Source organism: Phaenicophaeus curvirostris, chromosome 2, assembly GCF_032191515.1.
Source record: "Phaenicophaeus curvirostris isolate KB17595 chromosome 2, BPBGC_Pcur_1.0, whole genome shotgun sequence".
Classification (NCBI taxonomy): Eukaryota; Metazoa; Chordata; class Aves; order Cuculiformes; family Cuculidae; genus Phaenicophaeus; species Phaenicophaeus curvirostris.
In genome coordinates, this window is record NC_091393.1 from 75,798,037 (window position 1) to 75,820,733 (window position 22,697).

The window sequence follows — 22,697 nt, forward strand, 5'->3', positions numbered from 1 at the left end:
GGCGGGCTGACGTCGTTCCTCCCCGACCCCCCTTCCTCCTCCAGCACCGCCGCCCCGACAAATGGGGGGCAGTATCGCTTACAGGGCGGGAGGAGGGGGGGCATTTAAATGGGCAGCTGTTTTTGTTGTCGTCGTCGCTCGCTCTGGAGCTGCTGCCGCCGTCTGGGCTGACGGCAGCTCCACGTCGTGGGGCCGGAGCGGTACAGGCTCCCCCGGGAGACGGGGCAGCGCCGCGTCCCGGAGCCGGAGGGCTCCCAGCGAGGGTGAGAGCGGCGGGCGGGACAGCAGCCTCCTCCCCGCGGGGCGCGGAGCCCCGAGCGCCCCCCGCTCGGCTCGGAAGGTGCGAGGCGCGGGGAGGTCCCGGGGGCCGCCCGTGCCCCCGGCGCCCAGCATGCCCGGCCCGGCGCTGGCCGCCCCGCTGCTGCGCGCCCTGCTGGCCCGGGGGCTGCCGCTCGCCCGCCAGCGCCTCCTGCCGCCGCTCCGCCGCCTCGGCCGCCGCCTGCGCTCCCGGGAGAGCCGCCGGGCGCTGCTCACCTGCCTGCTCTGCCTCCTCAACCTGCGCAAGAAGGCGGACGACTGAGCCCGCCCGCCGAGGGGAAGGGAAGGGGACGGGGCGGGGCGGCGGCGGCGGCTCCCCCCTCGCCCTCGGCGGGAGGAGGGACCCGGGCAGGGGAGGGGACGCGGGGCGGGAGGGACCGCCCGAGCCCGGCCATGGGAGCCGGGCCGCCCCCCGCGCCGCTGCCGCCCCGCTGAGCCGCCCCGGCCGAGGGGAAGGAGCCGCCGCGCCCCGTCCCCGCGGAGGGACCGGCGAGGATGTCCGGGAGCGCGGCGAGGAAGGTGCAGCCCTTCACCGTCAGCACCAAGCTCTCGCTGCCCAAGTGCGCCGCCGGCTTCTCCGGGAGCGCCTGCCCCGGCATCGCGCTCGCCTCCGCGCTGGACACGCACCGCGGGCTCCGCCGCAGCCTCAACCAGCGCATCTCCCTCTACCTGGCCCAAGCGCGGGCTCCCGACGAGGAGCGGCTGAGCCGCGGCTCCCTCGCCCGCTCCATCAAGAAGATCACGCTCTCCGACTGGCACGGGGAGCCCGGAGCCGCCGAGCCGGGACCCCCTGGCGACCCTCCCCGCGCCGGCGGCGAGAGGAACCGCAACAACAACAACAGCCGAACGGGGAAAGCTCAGTTCAAGGTAAGCGACCCTCGCTCCCGTGGGCTCGTCCCCCTGTCCCCGCGGGCAGCGCTGGCACCGGGGGTCCCGGGATCGTCGCCTTCTCCTCCCACCGCCCTGCCGCGCACTCCTCCGTGCCGGGAGCTGGGGATGAGCTTTCCCCAGCGCCGAGAGGAGCCAGGAGAGCTCTGCCCCGGAGCTTGAGCCGGGGAGGGCTCGGCTCTCGGGACGCCCGCGATGATGCGGGTGTGTGTGTGGGGGGGGGGGGGGAGCTGGGAATTCGCTTTCCCGTTTACCGAGGCCGGGGGAAGAAGGGAAGTGACTCACGAAGGGCCGCACAGCCAGACAGAGCCAGGAGCAGGACCCAGGGCTTCCGCCACCCCACCCTCCAAGTCTGAATCCATCAGTGCCAGAGCCCGGGATACCCCCAGTGTCACTGGGATGGGGTGGGAGGCAGCCCAGAGGCTTCACCCCCACGGGCAGGAGGAGGCAGGAACTCCTTGGGATTTAACCCTGACCCACAACAGCTGGTTTCCCAGCGGGATAGCGCTAGGGAGAGTTGTGCGGTCCACTGCCAAAACCCTCGTTTTCATTGCCAATAAAGGCCAGGCACAGCCTCGCAAGAGCTGCCGCTTCCTCTGGCACGCAGGCAGCTCCTCGCTGGGCGGCTGGAGTCTGCGCAGCCCAAGGGGCATCGGCAGGAGGGCTCCCCTCTTTCATATAAGGCTGCTCAGCACAGTGGTGCGGTGCAGGACTCTCGGGGTGCTGCCAGCATCAGCCCTTCCTCCCTGTCCGGCCTGGAGGAGTGAAGCTGGAAGCGGGGGGGCAGGCTGCAAGACGGAGCTTTGGGAGAGAGGGAAGGAGCCAGGATGTGAGGGAAAGCATGCGCTAGGGGGGACAGCAGCTGCAGGAGAGAAGGAAACGCTGTCCCACACAAAGGGCACAGTAGGACTTTCCTAAGCATGCCCCCAGCCCCTGGCTCTGCTCCTCGCTCTTGCCCTGTCGGAATGGGTGACTCCTCCAAGACGAGCACAGTGCAACCCGGCAGGGTCTGGTCTTGCTCATCAGAAGTCACCAGCACTTACTTTTCTACAGAATGTGGCGACTGTGTGTACTGCGTTAACTTTGCTTTTAACGAGGGAGAGAAGCGTTCTCAGAGGAAGCCACTTCACTGCGCTCATTTCACGTGTGGCTGGCTCATGTTGGGAAGCCTAGGGTCCTTCTGGGGAGCGATTATTAGCATGGCATCTCATGGATGCCAAGGAAGGCACAGCTCTTTCTCCCAGCCTTCTGTTGCTGTGAGAGTTTTTTGTTTAGTTGGAGCAAGGACCCAGCTCCGGCCAGAGGGACTGGAGAGGAGGGGCAGTCCCGGTGGAGCAGCTCTGCGGGAAGGATGAAGTCATCCTTGTGCCAGCAGCTCTATTTTCCTGTGGCTGATGGATTGGAAGATGAGAACTTTAAATAAAGCTCCTATGTCACCTGCAGGCCTGTTTTGCACGGCTGAGCCCCGGAGGGAAGCTTGTGGGCTGCGGCCGGCATGGGACGCTGCTGCCTGGAAGAGGGGGTTCCTAGGATCTTTATGCCCTCTAAGAATTTCATGTTTAGCTCCCCACCATTCCCTAAATGGGCATCCAAGCCTCTAGGTGCCACGGTCAGGCAGAGGAGTGCCTTCTCCTTCTGGCACCCTTGTGCCAGATGTGCTGAGCTCTCGCTGTGCCTGCCAGGCCGTGACTCTGCCTCCCTGCCCACTTTTCCTGCTCAGGATGGGATGCTGCGGTGTGGAGGTCTCCCAGCGGTTATGGGGTTGTTGGGCTGTTTGTGAGGCTCTGAGCCTTTCTGGTGGCAGCAGCTCTAACGCTAGGGGACACCGTCCATGTTGGGACTCTTTTTCGGTTCTGCAGAGATGGTAGAAAACCACTTTCTGTGCAGGGAGGTAGTCCTGCTTTGCCAGGGTTGGTTCCTCTTAGACATTGTTCCCAGTTCGGAGTCGTCCGAGCAGTGCTCTGCCTCATCCACAACCCCGTTTGCTGTGGCCTCGGAGGAATCCAAGGAGGAAAGGTTGGGGTGGCACTTGTTGCCCACCAATTTGTGCTGCCCTGTGCATGCTTGAATGGCAGTTACAGGGGCGGCAAGGTGGCCCTAGAGAGGGAATGGAAAGAGGTCCCTAAATTTGCCTGCTGTATCCGACAACGCAAGAAAAGATCCATTCTTAGAGGATGAGAGTGACTACCCTTGTGCGTGGTCCAAGCACCTCTCCTTCTGGGGCTAGGTTCTGTTAAGATACGGTAACATGGAGTTTATCCTGGACCTCCTCTCTGTGGTTTGCCTCAGTTCCTGAACTTCCTTACCCCTGCCTCTCCTGCTCCCACCCTCACCCCCCATCCCCGCTGTTCTGCAGCAGCCCTTTCCTGTGAGTCAGCCGTCCCTGAAATCTTGCCTCCTAGACAGGCTGAGGTCAGGGAGCAGCAACTGAGAGGGTTCGGGTTTGTGCCAGTGGGATTATTGTCCTCTTGTGCCTCTGCCCTGCTGTCCTGGAGATGGGCGGCGGGGCTGATCCTGAGCGTCCTTAGATAGTGGTGACAACTGAATAGGTTTCTGCTGGCTTTGGAGTCAATTCAAAGAGAAAAAGTGTGTGTAGAAGCGGGGATGTGAGCTAAAGTGGAGAAGGCACTGAGCAAAGCAAGCTTAGGGGCTCTTGCCACTTGCTGAAGGTGTGTTTGGAGCTGTGGATGCTGCCTAGAGAAGTCTGGCCTAGATACCTAGGGAGGAATGGGCAGGAGACCAGCCAAGTGGTGCCTGGGTACTGCTGGCAGCTTCCTCAGGCTCAGGGCAGGGGGAGGCGGGTGTACGCTCCTCCACCTCCTCGGCTGCTGGGATACTCAAGCACTTCCAGGCTCACAGCTGTGCCTTTCCTTCTCTAGGTCTTCCTCAGGAAGGATGTGGATGCAGATGACGAGCAGCATGAGGCTGGGAGTCCTCGGGCTGGCAGCTTCTGCTCTCCAGTGGACAGAGACTCGCCCTTCTATGCGGTACGTCCCCCTGCGCTCACCATTTAGAGTTGGACCCAGAGGCACAGTTCAAGGCAAAGTGAGAGTGGCTGCTGGTGGTCTGCCCAGGTGTGGATGTGAATGGAGCCTCCCTGCTTTAAATGAGTGAGGGGACAACCTGGGTGTGACAGGGCGAGAGAACAGCTTCCAGGCCATCGCCCGGCGGTTTTAGTGCTTCCAAGGGAGCCAGATTACAGGCTTCTCCAGCCCTGATCGTGGCAAGAGACTGAAGATCCTGGAGTTGCAGGAGAGCCTGAGAATCTATGTTACTATTTAAGAAAAAAAAAAAAAAGACAAAAAAAAAAAGACAGGATTTCTCTAGTTCTTGTGGTTAGGCAGAAAGGCTTTGAAAAGCGACTCCCATGCTGTCAGCGGGGCAGCACATGCCAGAGTGCTTAGAGAGCTGAAACAGTTGCCTGAGCCCTGCTGCTCCACACGCTCTTGGGAGATTGTGCCCTAGTGGGCTTGGAGGTGGCTAGGAACCCACAAGGCAGCCCACTCTGAGGTCCCTCAGGGAGGGGAGGGCTGGCCCAGTGCAGCCCTGGGGGCAATTTTTGCCTGGTGAGAGGCACTGCACCTTTAGGTGTCTCCTGAAGATGCTCAGGCTTCTGTTCGCCACCAATTAGTGTGTGATCATGTCCGTGTCCCCGGGTGTTTGTGAGGTCCCCTGGGCTGTGTGCAGCTGGGCCTGGGGCTGAGCTTGGAGGGGGGCCAGCACTTTCACTGGCTGACTTTCGCAGTCACCCCCGGCAGAGCTGGAGCCCTGACAGAGGGTTTCGTCAGCACTCGCCAGCCACAAATCTGAGTTCCCGGGGGGATGATGCGCTTCCTGCCCCCTGCTGCTGCTTGCTTGGAGTAGGGGTCTTCGAGTGCCCCTGAAGCAGCAGTGGGCTGAGCTCATCAGGGACCTGCCTCATGCTTCCCCAGTCCTGTCCCCTGGTTGACGTGACCCAGGGTGACACCAAACTGATGGCACATCACAGATGCTCCTTGAAGGGATATGCACCCTCAGGCTGCAGGGGCAGTAAGCACCACATCTGCCTCTAAAGTAGGCATAGGGACCGTCCCAGGTGCTGGGTGCTATCCAACCAGCCTGGAGTGACCCAGAACTAAGGGACAGTCTGGCAACCCCCTGCTAAGGCTGTGAAAGCCACCAGAGTGGCCTTTGTAGAGAGGAGCTGTGCCTCAGGGTGCTAGAAGAGAACCTCATGTGTGTGAGCAAAGGAGTGGGGCTCGGGGGATGAGGCAGGCTGACGTATTTCATTTGGGTTTCCGAAATGCTCCTCGGAGATGATCGGAAGTGCTCCCTGGGGTAGCATACTGATCCCCTCGCCTCTTTGTGCCCCAGCTGGCAGGACCTCTGGCATCATCACCCCGGAAAGAGAGCCTGAAGGCCAAGGAGCCCACAGCGGCACCAAAATGCAGTGGGCGAAGTGGCGCAAGAATGTCCCCCGTCCTTGACCTGAGCCCCCTGGTAGCCCAGTTCAACCGGGAGATGTTGCAGGTGAGGTCAGCTGGGGCATCTGCCCCAGGGGCTGCATGAGGAGTGCGGTGGGGGGACCACCAGCAGCCTTTCATGTGAGCTGCAAGGGTGGGGTGCGCGGCAGGGAAGGCTGAACTCCCTGTCCCGAGCAAAGCCATGGTTGTGGCATGAGATCATGTTTGGCTGCCTTTCCCTGGCTGTTGGCCCTAGGGAGAGGGGGTCAGCCCGCAGCAGAGCCCTACTTCCTCCCCACGTGCACACGCTTCTCCCATCCCCCATGTTCCTCCTCCCAGCCCCTGTCTCTCCCAGCAACATGGGAATGGGGATGATGCTGGGGGCAGTGCTTCCACACCATACTGGGGAATGTGCATGGGTGCTCGCACTGGGGATCCAGGCGTAGGGAGAGGAGACGCCGTGTGTGGGGTGTCCTGCCTGGGGGCCTCCTCTCTGGCCTGCCTGGGGAACCCTGGCTTCTGCTGCTGGACTGGGGCAGGCATATGCTGTGAAGAAGCAAGATGCTGCTTGTCTTCCCAACCTCGTCGCTGCTGTGTCCATCCTGAGCCCCTTTGCTGGCCTGTTCTTACTCAGAGCAAATGGTTTGTCAGTTGAAAGGATGTTCTCCAGTCCCTGCTGTGGCTCTTGCGGGGGTTTGGACTTGGATCCTTGAAGCTGCATCCTCGGGGCTCTGACAGAGGCCCCCAGCCATGTGGCTTTGCCCCCTTGCAGGCGGAGGGCTGGGTGCGAGGCAAGCTGCGGGACCTGAAGGATGGCTGCGACTTCCAGGACTGGGAGGAGGTGGCTCAGACTCTGCAAAGGGACATGAAAGATTTTGAGAACACGCTGATAAAGCTCAACCAGGTGAGGTTGCATGGCAGCACAGCTTCCATTCACGGCAGCACCTCTGTCCCCAGGGTCTCCACAGTGGGGGTGTGCCTGGTTGCCCCTGATGCTAAGCAGAACCCTTGGCCCCACAGATGGGTGAGCAGCTGATGTGGCAGATGAGCCCCAGTGCAGAGGGGGTGCGGAGGCAGTTGTTGATCCTGCGAGACCAGTGGCAGCTCCTGAAGCAGACAGCTATGAGCCAAAGCAAAGCACTGGTGGGGATGAGGAGCCTGCAAGACTTCAACAGGAAAGCTGAGCGGCTCGAGGAATGGATCAAGCACAAGGTATGGGGTGTGGAAAGCAGATCTGGGGAGGGGAACAGCTTGGCTGCCCTCTGCCTTCTCACACCTTCCCCTGGCACAGGAGGAGAAGCCCTCCCTGGCAGCCCTCCTGCAGGAATGTCCAGAAAAGATCCAGCTTGCCCGCCGCATCCTTGACTTGAAGCAGGTGAGGGGCTACTGCTGGGGCTGCTGATTTGGTGAGGAGCCCCACATGCTGCCAGCTCTGCGATCCTAAGGCTGGGGCATGGCACAAGTCCCTGAGAGCGGGGCAGGGGGTGTGCCTGGGGGATGCTGATGTATGTCTCCTTGCTTGGGCCAGGAGGAGCAGCAGTTCCGGAATCTGCATGAGGAGCTGAACAGCCTGGCCCAGAAGCTGGAGAAACAAGGCAAAAGTGAGAGCAGGAACATCTCAGCCCGGCGCAAGCACCTCAACAAAATGTGAGTAGAGGATATATGGGCTGAGCTGGGGTGAACCAGGTGCAGGGAGCTGATGGGTTGGGAAGCAGAATCCCCCAAACCTCTCACCTCACCTCACCTCTGCATGGCTCCCCAGGAGGCATATGCTGCCCTTCACCTCTCCCCTTCCACTCACACAGGTGGCTGCGGCTGCAGGGGACCCTAAAGGAGCACCACGAGGCTCTGCAGCTGGCCCTGGAGGTGGCCACCTTCCTTCAGCAAGCAGATGCCCTGCTCGGAGCCATCCATGCCAAGGTACCAGCACCGGAGGCAGAGTCAGCCTAGTGCGAGGCTATTGCATGGCCAGAGGAAAATTGGGTAGACAGCCCCTCACTCTCATCCCCTGCATGGGGGCTGCTGCAGTCCCAGCACCCTCATCCTGGGACTTGGGGAGAGGCCTGGGGGATGGAGCAGCAAGCTCAACTTCGCAGTGTCCCTTTCGGCTGGAGCTGAGAGTAGGGCCCCATCCTCCTCCTGCCACTGACTGCAGCTTCTTCCTACAGCAGAAGAGTGTCTGTGGTGTGGGGTATTCGGGAGAGAGTGATCCAGGACGGGATCGGGATGTCAGGGACATAGCCAGCCAGGTGATGGTAAGTGAGTGTCTCATCCTCTGAGCCCTGGGGAGCATCCCAACAGAAGATAGATAGATGCCTTTCCTGGTCGGCAGTGGCATTGGCAGGGCTGGGGGCTTGGTGGACTGTGGAGTTGTGTCAGGTCCACTCCACGGTTGTGTCAGGGCCTGTGTGATGCATGGAGGAGTTGCCTCTGGGAAGGAGGTGCCCTGGGGGCTGCAGGGGATCAGGCTTGGCACCTGCTGCCTCTCCTGCTCCTGTGGGGCTGGTGGTGGGTTGCCATCGCACAGTCACACGATGACTATGGCGACTCATCCCTTGCCAGCCCTGTCATCGCTCCCCGGCTGCTCTTTCTCCTCCAGATGCTGGATGTGACTGTGTCCCAGCTCCTCAGCCTGCAGCCCAGCCTGGCAGACTGTGTCACCTCCAAGCACCGAGATGTCAAGGAGAGCTGGGTGCAACTCCAACAGGCACTGAGGTAGGACACAGCCTGGCAGGAACCTCAGTGCTGGAGCCATCCACCTGGCTTAGGGGAAGACTTGGGTTAGCCCCTGGAAGGCTCTCAGAGGCACTAGCTCCTCTTAAGGTCCTCTGCTTTCCTGGGCCTCCCTTGCACTGCTTTTCCAGGACAGAGAAGGCTCCAGTGCTGGCAAGCAGTTCCTTGAGGGGCAAAGCTGCAGCTCCAAGTGCGAAGTCCCGAGGAGATGATAGCAATTGTGGGGCTATGGGGAAGGAAGCAGGAGACAAACGGGCAAGAGGCCCTGGGAACGTGGTGAGTGCTGACTTCCAGGCATCTCCAGCACCTCTGCATTAGGCAGATGGGAGAGCTTGTGGGAAAGCGGTTCGGGAGTCAGGCAAAATCCATGCCTGTGACCTGGCCCCACTGCTTACGGGAGGCCATAAGTGCTGCACCCAAGGCAGCATGATGCATGTTTTGTGCTGGCAAACTGAGGAATGGGAGCCTTTGTGCTGTAGGTGCCGAAGGATGTGCTGGGGAAGGTAGTGGAACACAGGAGAGGGGAGAAGAGCTGCCCTGGCTCTCCAGCAACGGGGCAGCCACCTCATGGCGAGGACAGTAAAAGGTACTGGTTTGTGGGGAGTGGGATGGAGCTAGACGGGATGGGGGTCTCTTCTGCAAGGAGGGACATTGCAGTCCTGGCTACCACCCTGTCTGCAGGAGAAGGAGAGAGAACGAGGCTGAATGTGAGACATGGCAGCTAGAGGCCCAGGCACAGGACATCTGTCCAGTGGTGAACATGGTAATGTCTCTCCAAGAATCTCTCTTGCTCCTGGCCGAGCCAGGGGAGCTGGTACTTGGGGAGAGGAACTGCCTTCTCTGACCCCCTCCTGCTGCTTGTGGGCGCGCACGCTTGTGCATGCACACTCGTCCCCAGTCTGGGCGCTAATGTACCTCACCTCCTTGCTTCTCAGCAAACTGCGTTCCCACACAAGGAAAGTGTGGGTCCTGGTGTCCCCCAGACTCTGATGAGGGATATGGAGGATCTAGGGGCAACACAGATGCAGCAGGAGCCCTTGAACCCCAGCTGCAGTGCCAGGACTGAGCTGGTGAGCCCCCTCGGGTGGGGTGTGGGGAGACACACAGCAGGCAGGGCCTGTCCTAACTACCCTCTCGGCTTCCCAGGAAGGGCCAGTGCCAGGGGAACCTCCAGGGAACCCACAGGTGGAGGCCATGCTGCAGGAGCTGGGGCTGCTGTGGGAGGACCTGCAGAGGAAGCACCAGGAGAACGGTGCTGTGCTGAGGGAAATCGATAAGGTACATGGTGGCAGGACCGGGGTGGGTGCAGGAGCACGCCCCAGTCGTAGTAGCAAGTTAAGCCTGTACCCACAGGGGCAATATCCACAGTGTTGGCACTGACATCTCTGGCTGTTCTTGCAGTCTGTGTACTGCTCCAGTTGTGCCACCTGAGCTGCCAGTGCCCTGGGTACGTGCAGTGAGGTGGCAGCAAGTCTCTTGCCCCACCTGGGCAGCTCAGAGCCAGGCTGACGGGCTCCCTACTCTCCCCGCAGGCACTGAGGCTGGTTGGGGAGCTGGACCGGGCCGAGCAGTGGCTACAATCTGTGGCTGGGTCACTCTCGGAGCCAGCCACCATGAGAAGCCCAGTGGAGCTGCGCCAGGACCTGGAGGAGACAGGCCAACTGGAGAGGCAGCTCCTGCTGTGCGGCCTCAAGCTCCAGGCACTGCGGGAGGAGGCTGTGGGCGAGACGCCAGCTGAGCACGAGGGGGCAAGGAAGATGCAGAGGAAGGTGGAGATGGTGGAGGAGAAGTGAGTGCTGGGGAAGGTGCCTTCTCTCCAGTCCCCAGGTTGGGCAGGGAGGAGGATGCTTGGCCTGAGGAGATGTGAGGAGGCACTGGGTGCAAGGAGGCACCCATTGAGATTCTGGGAGGAGAATGCTTGCCTCGAGGTGATGAAGATGGTGCTGGCACCTATGATGGACACTTGTCTCTGCAGGTTGGCACATGTGCAGGCAGCCCTGCGGCGCCGGGCAGCAGACCTGCGTGACTCTCTGGTGCTGTCTGAGTTCCTGCAGGACCTGCAAGAGGAGGAGGCACGGAGCCGGCAAGGACCTGCAGTGGTGAGCAGTAGGGCCAAGTGTTCCTCAGGGTCTCCCAGAACTGGCTGGTAGGGAACCCCATATATGACCCCCCTCTGGCCCAGCTGCCTGTGGGGTCACTCCCAATCTACTTCACACCTGATGTCTCTGTTGGCTTCACTCAGGGAGTGGGCATTGTGGCTTACAGGGGTCTTCTCCCCTGCTCTTGGCACAGGCTGGGCAACCGTTGAGCAGCGAGGACATGGTCTGCCCCCTGGGACAGCTGCAGGAGGCTGTGGAGATGTTGAACGATGCGGCAAAGGAGCGGGAACGGGTCGTGGAGGTGGCAATGGAGACAGAGAGCCTGGAGCGCCTGGTAAGGGACAGAAGCAAGGGATCTGGGGATACAACCAGGTGGTCCACCTGCAGCTGGATGTGCCAGCTACTTGGGACTAGCCATGCACCTCAGCTGGTCCCAGTGGAACACAAAGGCATTGGAATACATGGAGATTGCTCTGTGCCGGGCTGGTTAGTATCCTTATCCCTCCCGTGGCTGCAGGGGTATGGCAGGGTGCCCTCAGGGTAGGGTGGGCTAGGGCTGCACAAGGAGTAGTAGCACAGGAGGTCACATCAGGGCTCATCTCTGTCCCCCTCCACCCCCCATTCAGGTGGCAGAAGTGTCCCCACACCTGGAGGCCCTTCGATGCAAAGCTGAGGCGCTGGCACGTGATACTGCCCAAGCTGAAAGTGGCTTCACCACAGTGAAGAGTGAGAAGGATCTCCAGGGGCTGCAGGGTTTGCTGAGCCGGCAGCAGGAGATGGAGGTGAGTGAGACCTGTGAAGTGCCACACTCACAGGCATGTGGCCATCCATGCCTGTGCTTGGGAGGGGTCCCAGCTGGCTAGGGCTGTCCTGGGGAGGGGCATGCCGTGGTGGGCCAGGCTGGAATTTTCCAGCAGAACTGAGCCCTGCCCCACTCCACTCCCTTCTGCCAGCATGGGCCAGGCGAGGGGAGAGTGTTTGCATCAGCTCCCATGTGCCAAGACCCGGCTGCCAGCTCCTCGCTCATCTTCCTAATGGTGGGGAGGTGACTCATGCGGGCAGAGCCAGGGAACAAGGCGGCCCTCTGCTCTGCCTGTCCTCCCTGCCCAAAGGTGGCTCTGCCCACTCCCCACAGCCCTTATGCCAGCATCCTCCCCTCCATCCCTGCATCCTGGAATGCAGGGGAGTTAAGCCTGCGTGCAGAGGCGTTTGGATGCATCCTGATCCTTTTCTGCCTTTAGCATGCAGTGTCAGAGACCCTGCAGGGGCAGATGGAGGAGCTGGAGAGGGCAGCTGCCCACTTACAAGAGCTCTGCCCTGCTCGGCTGTGCCCTGTCAACCAGGAGGTGCAGCGAACACTGCAGGCCTGGGCAGGGCTGCAGGAGCTGCTGCGGGAGACCCAGGCCGGTGTGCAGCGGGCTGGCCAGCTGCGGCACTTCTTCAAGGATTACTTAGCCATGATGTAAGTGGTAATGAGCTGTTGATGTTGTCTCTGCAGCAGTTGGGGGAAGCTGGTGAAAGGGTGACGCATCCAGAGCGTGCACTGCTGGGGGAGTACATGGGCAATGCCAGAGCTGCAGCCAAGCAGGACATGCCAAAGGGAACCCCACAGCATCTCACCCTGCCCTGCTGCTACTTTACTTCCATGGCTACAATGCTGCATGGCTTCCAGCCATGCCTGTGCTTGGGAATGGGTTCCCTGGGGGCTGCAGGACTGAGGAGGGGCTGCGTCATTTCTCAGCCTGTCTTTCACATGCCCACAGCTCCTGGACTGAGGACACGCGGGCTCAGATCTTCTCCGAAAGCCCGAGTGTCCATGGCCTCCCGGAGACTCCGTGTGAGGAGCTGGAGAAGAGGATTGAAGGGAAGCTTAAGGAGTTTGAGCTGCTGGCGGCAGCGGGTCAGCAGCTGGTGTCTGAAGAGCACTACCTGAGTGCAACAGTAAGAGCATGGAATGGGACCCTAAGAAGTCCTCTGGGGACGATCCCTGGTGACAGAGTGAGGTGCAGGCACAGAGCCCCAGTGGGCAGTGTGGGGCTAGACATGCATCCCTGGGGCTGCTAAGGGCAGGAAGGGGTTTCACTCAGTGACAGATGCGGAGACCTGAAGTGACAAAACTGACCCTGTCCCCCTTCCAACCCCCATCCTGCACTGCTCAGTAGTGAGTTGTCCTGGTAGAGCCACTGTCCCTGTGCCTTGGGTCCTTGTGGGCTGCCCAGCATCTCTCCTACCCTCAGATAAAGGAACGCTTGGAGGAGCTGCGGAGCATGCTGGGCTGGGTGCTGGTGCGCTGGCGAGCACAAAGGCACCAGCGGGACCCAGAGAGCAATCAGGAGGACAGAAAGGACACCGAAAGCCCCTTGAGCACGTCTCCCACTGGCCAGGTGAGTACCCAGCCATGACCACTGGGGAGTGGGAACAGCCGTGAGGCTGAGGGTAACAGAGGCACCAGATAGAACGTGTGGTTTAGAAGTAGGGGAGGGACATGTCGTGCCTATGGGGTGGTACTCCAGGACTCTAAGGTGTTCAGACAGGGCAAAGGTAAGATTGTCCTGAGAAAGTGCCTGGGCCCTTATCAGCCCTTCCTCCACACTCCCTCTCTTGCCTCAATCCCCAGGAGCAGTGCACCCGACATCCTCAGCCCTGGCTGGAGAGCATCCGCAGCCCAGTAGGGTTCATACCCTGCTCCTCCCCCAAGCCTGTACAAGGATCTGAGCCACAAGTGCCAGTGAGAATGACCAGCTTCCCACTGGCATCACCCCTCTTGAATGCCCCATCAGCAGTGGAGAGGAGCTGGGGGGAGCCTGGCAGCATGACACCTCATGGCACAGGACCCCATGAGGAGACTGTTAACTGGGACTCTGCTGAGACCTCCACACTGCTGCTGCCACCACGGGGCCCCACTGGAATCGGCGGGACGGTCAACCTCATCCTCAACATCAACAAGAAGAGTGAGAAGAAGAAGATGCAGATGGTGGCCACCAGTGAGCGACCAGGGGAGGAGGAGCTGCGGACGGTACGTGTGGGATGGTAAGCGGTTTTGGCAGGACTATGGGGGACCACCCAGCATCCATCTTGGGGCCAGCCACCCTGCCTCCCCAGAGCTGTGACCCAATGCAGACTGGAGGACTTGAGGGCTGTGGGGCAGCCTCCATACTCAGAGTCTCCCTGACCATTTCCAAGTGGGCTGTTTGGGCTGTGTCAGTCTCAGGAGGGGGAGTTTTGGCTATGCCAACACTGAGCGACGTGCAAGGGCTGAGCACCAGCTTTTGCCACCCACCTTTGCCTGTGCTCTCCTGCTGCAGCTTCTTGCCTAGCCTGCCCTCAACTGTCTTTGTGTCTCTCTCTCCCCCCTGCTCAGCTCTCTGCCACTAAACCCTCAGGCTGTAAAACCTTTTGGAAGCGTTGCCAGGGTCTTTTAGGAAACACTTGGGGTAGTTTAAAGCGAAAGAGAAAGCCGCCTCACCAGCTGGTGGAAGAGGTAATGTCACCTGGGGAGACTGCATGCCCAGCAGAGTGGCTGCATGGTGTGAACCTAGCTGCTACTGACCCACCTGGTTGTACCACTGCTCTGCTGGTGGTGGTCACCTTGGGAGAGAGGAAACCCTCCTGGTGCCATGGGCTCCAGAGTGTGGGTGCTGGGGCATGTGAGGAGGGGGTTTGGACAGGGCTGGCTGCAGTTTGTCTACCTAGGTAAGAGGTTTTGGTGGCCATGGGAGGTGCAGCAACCCGTTCCTGGGGCAGCAGAAGTCCTTTGCACAGCTGACTGAAGGGAGAAGAGTTAGATGGGGACATATGAGGGTGCATGTGTTGGGGGGCATGCTCCAGGGTGCATGGGTTGTAACCCTGGGGCTGGGGGCTCAGTGTTTTGCTGGGGCTTCCTTCTGTTGCTCCAGGTGCAGCATGAAGGGCTGTGTTCAAGGACCCCTAAGTGCAGCCGTGGCCAAGCCCCCTGCAGGGTGGTCCAAGGGAGAGGGCAGGGGGCCAGAAAGGCCAGAGGTCATCAAGGCAGGGTGAAGGGCTGCTGGACTGCCATGTGGGTTGGGGGTAGCAGGTGACACTCCTCCGGCTCTTGCAGGCAAAGCCCTTCACTTTGATTGTTGTGGCCCAGAAGCTCAGGAGAGGGGCTGTGGCTGGGTTGGAGAGGACTGTGGGGAATGGAAGGAGGAGGCGCTGTACTCAACCCCTGCCCTTGCATTTGCCTGGTCTACTGCCTGACGCATGCGGGGTGGCACGGATAGGTAGCAGCAACTGCTGTCTCCAGAGCCATCCAAAAGCGGTGGCTTGGAGGGCAGCAGTGCTGGGGGCAGAGCCGTATGGCACAGGCAGCCCCTGCTGCATCACACCTGGGGGATTCCATTATGGACAAAGGTTCCCCTGCCTGCCTCTTTCCTGCCTGTACCAAGGTGGGAGCAGCCATCAGAGGGCTGGGGTGAGGCCATGCTGCTCCCAGCTCTGCACGTGATGCTGGGGAATATGTTTGGTTGCCTGCCCCCTGGCTCCCTGCTTGCTCAGGCACAGCATGGCGAGAGGGGGTGGTCAGAGTGGGGTGAGGGAGGCTCTGGCCATGGGGATCACCCCTCTGTCCTTGTCCGTGTCCCCAGGTACAGGCGGAGGCCACAAAAACCTCCAGCATGAAGCGGCTGCCTTCCGTCACCCGCTACCCTCCAGCATCCAGCAGCGAGACTCAATCTGTGTCCCACACCCTGCCCAAGGCTGGGGCCGGCTCCCTCTTCAACAGCCTGCAGCGGCGGGAGCGGGCACGGGCTGAGCAAGCCCGGCTGCTGACACTGCAGGGCATCATGGGCACCAGCTCCCTGCAGCCCACACCTGAGGAGCACCATGGCTCCAGCAACACGTGGCCTCAGAAATGTGGCTGGAGGAAAGGAGGGCCAGGAGCGGCCGCTGCTGGACCCCAGCTTGGGGAGCTGCTGCTCTACGTCAGGAACCCGCTGGTGCGGGACATTGATGCCGAGTGTGGGGCCATCCCTGGAGACCTCCACACCTCCACTCCCAAAACTACATGCCCCCACCTTTCCCTGGGCTCCGTGCTCAGCGTGGAGCTTCCCCGGGACATGGCAGTCCTGAGGCAGCACCGAGGAGCCATGGCACGGTGGGAGGAGGCAGAGGAGCAGGAGCAGAGGCAAGGTGAAAGGGTGAGGCAGTGGGAGCCCAGCGGGGCTGGACAGCAGGAGGAAGAGGTGAGTGTGGATAGGCACAGTTCACAGGGTTCCAGCGAGTGTCTGGGGACGACCCCCAAGAGTGAGAGAGGAACCTGGTTTGAGGAGGTGAGTTTCAACCCTAGCTATAGCCGGCAAAGGGTGCACCATGCTAAGGAGGAGCGCTGGAGCCCACAGTGCCCTGGCAGTGCCAGTGAAGACCTGGACTTCAGGCCAAGCAGGCCATCCCACGTTGGCATGTTGCACGAGTGTGTCAGCCGGGAGAGTGACAAGGTGGCTGCCCAGCTGGGCCAGGATGGCAGCCCCAGCATCACCAGCAAGGCCAGGCATCGTGAAGCTGCTCGGCTGGAGCTCAGGTCGTCCCCTGCTTACGTCCGAGGGAGGGCAGGAGCTGCCCCCAGCACTGCCTGCACACAGCAGCCAGCCAGCAGCGACCAGCCCAGGGGATCCCCAGCCTCCCCCACCGCCCCCACCCAGCTCTCAGTCTTTGAATGGGCACTGGGGTCCCAGCAGCCTCCCAGCCCTGTGCCGGCCGCTGGGGAGGTTTGTCACCCTGCCCACGGGCAGTTTGAGGAAGAGGAAGAGGAGCTGCAGGCCATCTGGGATGGGACAGGGGAGCAGCGGGCACCCAGCCCACCAGCAGGCAGCCGCGCCTGCCACCAGCCAGGGAGCAGGGCGGGCAGCCTGCCCAGCCCCAAAGTGACTGCTGGTGGGCCCCTCATCCTTTCGGCAGCCAACAACATGCTGGTGGCCAAGTTCACCCTTCCCAACGCCTCCCAGCACCTCCGCAGCCCGGCGGAAGAGAAGAGCCCTGACGCAGGGCACACCAGTGGTGGCAGCCCCAGTGGTCACAGGGCATCCCCCGGCACAGTGCATCTGGTATCTGCAGCCCCCTTGGATGGCCCAGGAGCCTGGGATCGGCGGAGGCATGGGAAAGAGGAGAGAGAGGGTGGCAAGGTGAGAGATGCAGATTGGGGACCCTCCTACAGGGTCTGGCAGGGGGTTATAGGACACTCTAGGCACCTATTTGAGCAAATGTGACCTGTGTTTGGGAACTCCCCGACTCCGGTGGCCCCTTTGCTTCAGCTGACAGGGTGGGGAGGAGCTAAGTGCTGAAGTTGAGCATCCCTGCAGCATGGCACTGCCTCACTAGCCCTCAGCCTTAGCAAGACTGCACTTCACTGCAAAAGCCAACAAACAACTCAGCCCCTGCCCAAGCCAGAAAATTGTTGCTCTTGTCCCATTCCTACCTTGGTATAACCCACTTAGGGATGGGTCAGATGGATCACATGCACCTAGGGGCTGAGCTAGCACCACTGGTCCCAGCACTGATTTACTTGTCCCCTGTCCCATTGCAGGCTACCCCTGTTAAAACAGAGTTTCAGATGATGGAGGGAACACTGGAAAGGAAGCACGTGTTGCAGACAGGAGGGAGAAAGGTAAGGGCATGGCTCCTGGGCTTCTTTCTGAATAGAGTGCTGGGACATGGTGGGGGGCGTCCAGGTTTTGGGGTGGGAGTGAAGCCATACATGCTCCTGGTGCTACCGTGGCAGTGCTGCTGGCCACACTGGGAGGACAGAGCCTACCCGGTCTGGGGGCATTTTGTGTGGCAGGGCAATGCTTGTCTTCTCCCGAACCCACTGGTGTAACTGCTGTCACTTGCTTGTGTCCCACAGGCCAACTGCCGGGCCTGGGGCCTCTTCCACACCGTGCTGATGAGGCAGACGTTGTGCTTCTACCAGGACCGCAGGGACAGCCTCAAGGTGCACTGGGGAAGAGTGGGGTGGCATGGCACCTCAGGAGAAGAGGGGGCACCAGAGGGGCACTGGCACTGGGATCGGGAGGCTAGAAGTCCTTGCCCCTGCAGTGCCTGCCAACCCCACTTTTGCTCTTGCTGTTCCTCATGCTGCAGAGCTCCGTGGTGGCCCTTCCCCTGAACCTCTCCGGAGCTGTCTGCACGCCAGACGCCGAGTACACCAAGAAGACCAACTGCTTCAGGCTACAGTGAGTCACCCCAACCCAGGGCAGCTGGGGTGTCACAGCCACAGCCTCTCCGCTGAGGCAGAAGGGTATTTGCACTGCTGGGACAGATGCATACAGAAACCCCTGGCCAGAGCCAGCTCTGTCCAGTGCCTGGATGAAGATTTCCTCCTTTCTTTCTCATCTGTTTCCCCGTTTTTTCCCCACGCTGGTGGGGATGGTGGTGTTTACATCCTATGTCTGTCTTGTTGCTGACTTGTTCTCCCCCTTGCAGGCTGCGGGATGGCTCCGAGTACCTACTGAGGGCCCCTTCCCAGCCCCTCATGAACGAATGGGTCTCCAAGCTGCAGCAAAACTCAGGTGAGCAACCCTTGCTGGCGGAGTGGGGCCCCAGCTATATACTGTTAGGTGAGCATGGAGCCCCTGACAAGACTTCTGATACATGAGGGGTCAGAAAAGCAGCAGAACGGTGGTGTCTGATTTATGCATCCTTGGGAATAGCAGTTCTCTGCCAGGCAACATTTGAAGGCTTTGTTTTCACACTGCATGCACAGTTATAAATCAGGAATAGCATAACTGACGTCAGTGGAGCCTCAGCAGCAAAATCCTAGTGTCAGGAAAATTATAATTACGTTTTGGTCTTTCTTCATCTCCTCTGCAAGGCCTGGAAACCCCTTGCCTGTCCTCCAGGCAAGGAGGTCTGTAACACTGAGGTCTTCCTGCTGCTGTACCCCAAGGGGTGCTCAGGCCCTGCCATGCAGTCCTAGGCTGGCTGGCAGGACTAATGCTGCAGCAGGAGGTCGTAGGGGCCAGCCCTACAACACAGTCACCCACAGCTGGGGCTGGCTCCACGGGATGGTCCGGTGTGCTGCCAGCACCCTGCAGGTTGTTTGCTGTGCCCGTAGGTTTCCCCGAAGTGGATTACTTCCAGGCGGCAGCACAGTGTGTCAAAGGCACTGGCAATGCTGGGGGGTGAGTAGCCAGGAGCCGGCCAGCCGGATCTTATTGGTACAACTCTTTTCAATGCTTGCCAGTGCCTGCCACTCAAGCAGGGCATCAGGGGGCAGTGTGATTCACTAAATTTCTTCCCCTTCCCAGTTTCAGCAAGGTCCCCAACCCCGGGAGTTCCCACCTCCAGGGACACCATCAGATCGTGACCACCAAGAGCCAGGAGATCGTGGTGCTACCCCACTCAAACGCCCAGCTGCAGTGGCCTCTGGGCAGCCAGGATGGCCCAGCCGATGGGGCTGTGGCAGCAGCAGGTGACTTTGCTGCCTGGATGGGCTCCTGCTGTTCTCCGACTCCTCTCCCCAGCCCAAAGAAGTGTAGAGGGGCTGACTGGGGGAAGCTAAAGCCTGTCAGTCAGACTTGAACTCTGTGGTGCCTGGGCCAAGAATACCGGGGTCCTATGCCCAGGAATGGGGTTGGGGGAAGGACCAGTTACTTCCCTTCACTTCCTGGGATAACCACATGTTTCCCTATCCTCTTTGGAGCTGACACTGGGGTGTCCTGTGGTGGCTTTGCCTTGTGACATGTCTCCTTTCTGCTTCAGAGGATGCTCATGAGGCCAGGCACAGGGAACAGCAGTGGTCACCCAGGGGCTCCCCAGGACTGTGGGACAACAGCTGCCAAGACGATGACTACGGGCTGGTGGCCAACAAGAGGAGGTCCTACTCCTTCACTTCAGGTACGGCCCTTGTTTCCGTGTCACAGCCAGGAGGTGGCACCACTGCCCTTGTTCCCACAGAAACCAGAGGGCAGGTGCAGTGCTCCTCCAGCACCCACCTGGTCCCAAATCCCTGCTCCCCAAATCGAGAAGGGCTCTGGGGGGACTGGCAGTGCCTTCTGGCACCTAGCCCTCGCCACTGACTGCTCCTTTTTGCAGCCACCTACCAGAAGATCACACCAGTGGCTGTGACCAAGGAGTCAGCAGAGGCTGGGAGCAGCTACTCAGTCACGCTGTACATTGGGGAGCAAGCACCGGCCGTGCCCCGGACACGGTGTCACTCCTTCGTGGCCCAGACGGGGAGCCCACGGGACATGGCGGGGGAGAAGACCACCGGGCCCCCTCGTCCCAAGAACAAATCAGTCTTTAAGAAGTTCTTTGGGAAGAAGGAGTGAGCCCCAGTTGAGGGGGAGGAAAGCCCTAGCCTGGCCTTTATCCTTCTCTTGGGGGCCATCCTGGCCCAGTCTCCGCTCCCACCACTGGCTCACCGCTTGCCACTTCCCTGAGGGAGAAAGGCTGCAGCAAGTGTCTCTGTTCCAGACAGATCCGAGTCTGCACCGCACCCCAGCCTCTGCAGCCCCCGGACTCAGCCCGGCACTGAGCACCCCTCCTGCCCAACCATGGTGTGCTCTCCCTGGGTGCCACCGGTTCCCCAGGCATCTTGTTGACATGCAGCACAAGGAGGGACGGGGGGGATGGTTTTCATTAAAAAGCAAATAGACACTTAGTCTGAGAGCTTCTTCCTCTAACAGCACCCACCTGCACAGGAGGAGGAGGAGTCAGCAAGGTGGTCCCTGCTAAAGCGGGGGAGAACTTCAGATAAGGCGTGCCCTCATTCAGGCTTTGGTCCTGCTCAGGGAGAAGCCTGAGCTGTTCACTGCCTCTCACAAGGCACTTGTGGTTCTTCCATGCCTGCAACCCAGCCCAGCTCATGCCACAGGGCACCTGGGTTCCTTTTCCCTGCTGCAGGAGCTTGGCGGGGAAACTGCTCCCTGCAGAGCCAATCCTCCTGCCTCTGAAGCCCTGCCAGCCCTTCCTCTCTTACAGGATGGCTGCCTGTCTGGGTTACGGCAGGCAGATGCTGTGTGCCATGGAGGGGGCTGGGGAGCCTGACCAGACCCTGGGGCTTCATGCATCCAAAGATATTTTGCAATAACTTCACCAGGCTGTGCTGGCTTCAGCCGCCCAAGTTCCTGCCTGTGCTGGGAAGGGGAAAGAGCAGTTGTCCCAGCCTGCCCCCATGCATGCACCAGCCCTAGGGGTAGAAGGGGAAGTTTTCAGGGCTGTGGGTAGCATGGCCTCTTTCCGGCAGGCTCTGAGGCTCAGCCGTCCACACCCCTCGCCTCTTCATACACATTGTGGGGCTTAAAATAGAAGTGCTGGCTGCAACCCAGCTCTGCAGCAAGGGCAGGGAAAGGAAAAATGTGGGCGCAGGGCTGTCTTCGAACTATGGTGTCCTCCCAGGCTGGGAACCAGCAACAAGGTGGAGGTGGGCACACCAGCGTCACCTGCAAAGGAGCTTTCTTCATGCTCCAAATGAGGAGTGGGGGGAAATGCTGGCAAGGGTCACCACTGTGCGAGTTGCGGGATGTGCTTTTTGTGGTCCCCCTGCACCTCCCCACCCTCCACTTGGCTCCATCGCTCTTGGCTCCAGCACCTGTTTTCCTCCAGCACCGAAGTCTTGGCTGCCCGCACTGCCTTAATGGGAAGAGGCGAGAGGGCAGCTGGGGCTTCGGGGGCGGGGGATGCCCTGGGAGAGCGCCAGCCCCAGCCAGGCCAAGGAGGAGGTCAAGGCACTGCATTCGTGGCTCCGGCTGCACATACCAGGAGAGCAGCCGGTGGGCAGGCGCCAGTTCATTCCTGAGCAGCTGAGGGGCCCGGCGGAGGGGGCAGCGGGTGCAGGGGGCTCTGCTTAGGGCCTCCTCATCAGCGCTGGGGAGCTGATGCAGACCCACGGTGGGGTGGGGGCTCAGCAAGCCTCCTGCCACAGCCCGAGTCCAGCACACCAGCGTTAGGGTGACATGTGCCACCAGAGAGGTGCCCCCGTCTCAGGTATGATGCTGGCACCTGCAGTACTGTGCTTGGTGTCCAGAGCTGTCTCCCTTACATGGGCGCGGGCTGCTTAGTACCCCCTAGGGCAGCTGCCCACCCGCAGCCTCCCCTCTCTTTGCTGTGCTGGCGTTCGGCCGCGCTGCAACCCGCTGACGAATCCCGCTTGGAGTTCTTATGGCAGAAGCCGCTTCCCCTCCCCTACTAATCCGCCCGTGCATGCAGCCTCCACCTGCTGAGCCAGCGGGAGCCGTGCTCAGCCGGCCCCAGCCAGCGCCAGGGCTCTGGAACCCGCTCCGGCTGCAGAACCCACGGGGTGGCAGAGGCTCCGCACCCCAGTCCTGCTGCTGCGGGAGACCCTGAGCCCACTTGGCAGCAGGCATCGAGGAGGCTGCAGGGAGCGCCAGCTGGCTCCGGGAGAGATGAGCCCTTGAGGTAAGGGCAGGGTGCAGGGTGGGTGAGAGGAACAAGCACTGCCCCAGCTGTGCCTTGGTCCCCCGGGTACCGGGGAGGAGGTTCATCTCAAAGTCCCTCCGTGCCAAGCTGAGGACTCGCCCCTTGTTTTGGCTGCACGGCAGTTCTGCTGCAAGGTCACCCTGCAGCTGGAGGACTCTGCTGAGATCCCGGAGCCATCATCCATTGCTTCGCTCCCTGAGTCTGAGGGGACAGAGATCTGGGAACCTGACCTGGTGCTTTCTGGTCCTGTGGTGGAGAGGAGGGTTCAGAGCCTGGCCCTGCTGCATGGGAGAATAGAAAGGGTCAGGGGTAGTGGCGGTGGCAGAGCTGGCTGGCAGCAACCTGTCCTCCTTGCCAGGGCAAGCTCACAGCACAGCGATGCCCCGCATCCCAGGGAATGGTTCACAGGAGGCCACAGGAACAGGAGCACCAGCCCTCCACTGCAGGAGGAGAGGAGGCACCCGTAAAAGCCAAAGCATGGGGCATACACCCAGCTGGGGCAGCAGGGTGACCCCAGCAGCATCTCTCTTGTGGATGCAGGTACTCAGGGTAGAGCGGGGTGCGAGGCTGGGCTAGGCAGCAGTTGGGGCACCAGGCTGCAGTGCCGGCGGGACTGTGGCCAGCCCTCAGCTGGGGCTGAGGACTATCCTGCACCCATCTGCACTGTCCTTGACGTGGCAGGCAGCGCACTAGGACCTGGCGAGCCCCAGGCAGGCGTTGCTGGCAGCCCTCTGACTGGACAGTGTGGGATCCTGCCTTGTCAGCCGGCAGCACCGCGGGAAAGAGCCTGCCAGCTCCAGCATAAAAACATGTAAGCAAGTGTGGC

At 60.9% G+C, this 22,697-nt stretch overlaps 1 protein-coding gene across 2 annotated transcripts; it reads left to right on the plus strand.

Moving 5' to 3' along the window:
- Positions 1–730: 730 nt before the first annotated feature.
- Positions 731–20,093, plus strand: LOC138718202 (spectrin beta chain, non-erythrocytic 2-like). 2 transcript variants are annotated; one of them, XM_069852517.1, is made up of 33 exons: positions 731–1,185; positions 4,086–4,193; positions 5,560–5,715; positions 6,421–6,552; positions 6,669–6,860; positions 6,940–7,023; positions 7,177–7,295; positions 7,454–7,568; positions 7,817–7,903; positions 8,248–8,363; positions 8,513–8,657; positions 8,861–8,967; positions 9,063–9,144; positions 9,317–9,451; positions 9,528–9,659; positions 9,914–10,170; positions 10,357–10,480; positions 10,647–10,814; positions 11,107–11,262; positions 11,722–11,942; positions 12,244–12,421; positions 12,718–12,864; positions 13,098–13,496; positions 13,842–13,961; positions 15,091–16,617; positions 17,019–17,099; positions 17,337–17,423; positions 17,573–17,664; positions 17,915–18,000; positions 18,546–18,612; positions 18,739–18,902; positions 19,193–19,327; positions 19,526–20,093. In XM_069852517.1, exons 1-33 carry the CDS (start codon positions 814–816, stop codon positions 19,759–19,761), a joined length of 6,327 nt encoding a protein of 2,108 aa, XP_069708618.1. In that variant the 5' UTR covers positions 731–813; the 3' UTR covers positions 19,762–20,093. The 2 variants fall into 2 exon arrangements, with proteins under 2 accessions (XP_069708618.1, XP_069708619.1); XM_069852518.1 differs by having other exon boundaries at positions 9,338–9,451.
- Positions 20,094–22,697: the final 2,604 nt, after the last annotated feature.

What these genes read in the sequence shown, in the direction of transcription:
- LOC138718202 (XM_069852517.1), top strand. Translation starts at nt 814, where the DNA reads ATGTCCGGGAGCGCGGCGAGGAAGGTGCAGCCCTTCACCGTCAGCACC. An exon ending in GAGACTCGCCCTTCTATGCG is followed by an intron (nt 4,194 to 5,559) that starts GTACGTCCCCCT and finishes TTTGTGCCCCAG; the next exon opens with CTGGCAGGACCTCTGGCATC. An exon ending in TCTGTCCAGTGGTGAACATG is followed by an intron (nt 9,145 to 9,316) that starts GTAATGTCTCTC and finishes CTTGCTTCTCAG; the next exon opens with CAAACTGCGTTCCCACACAA.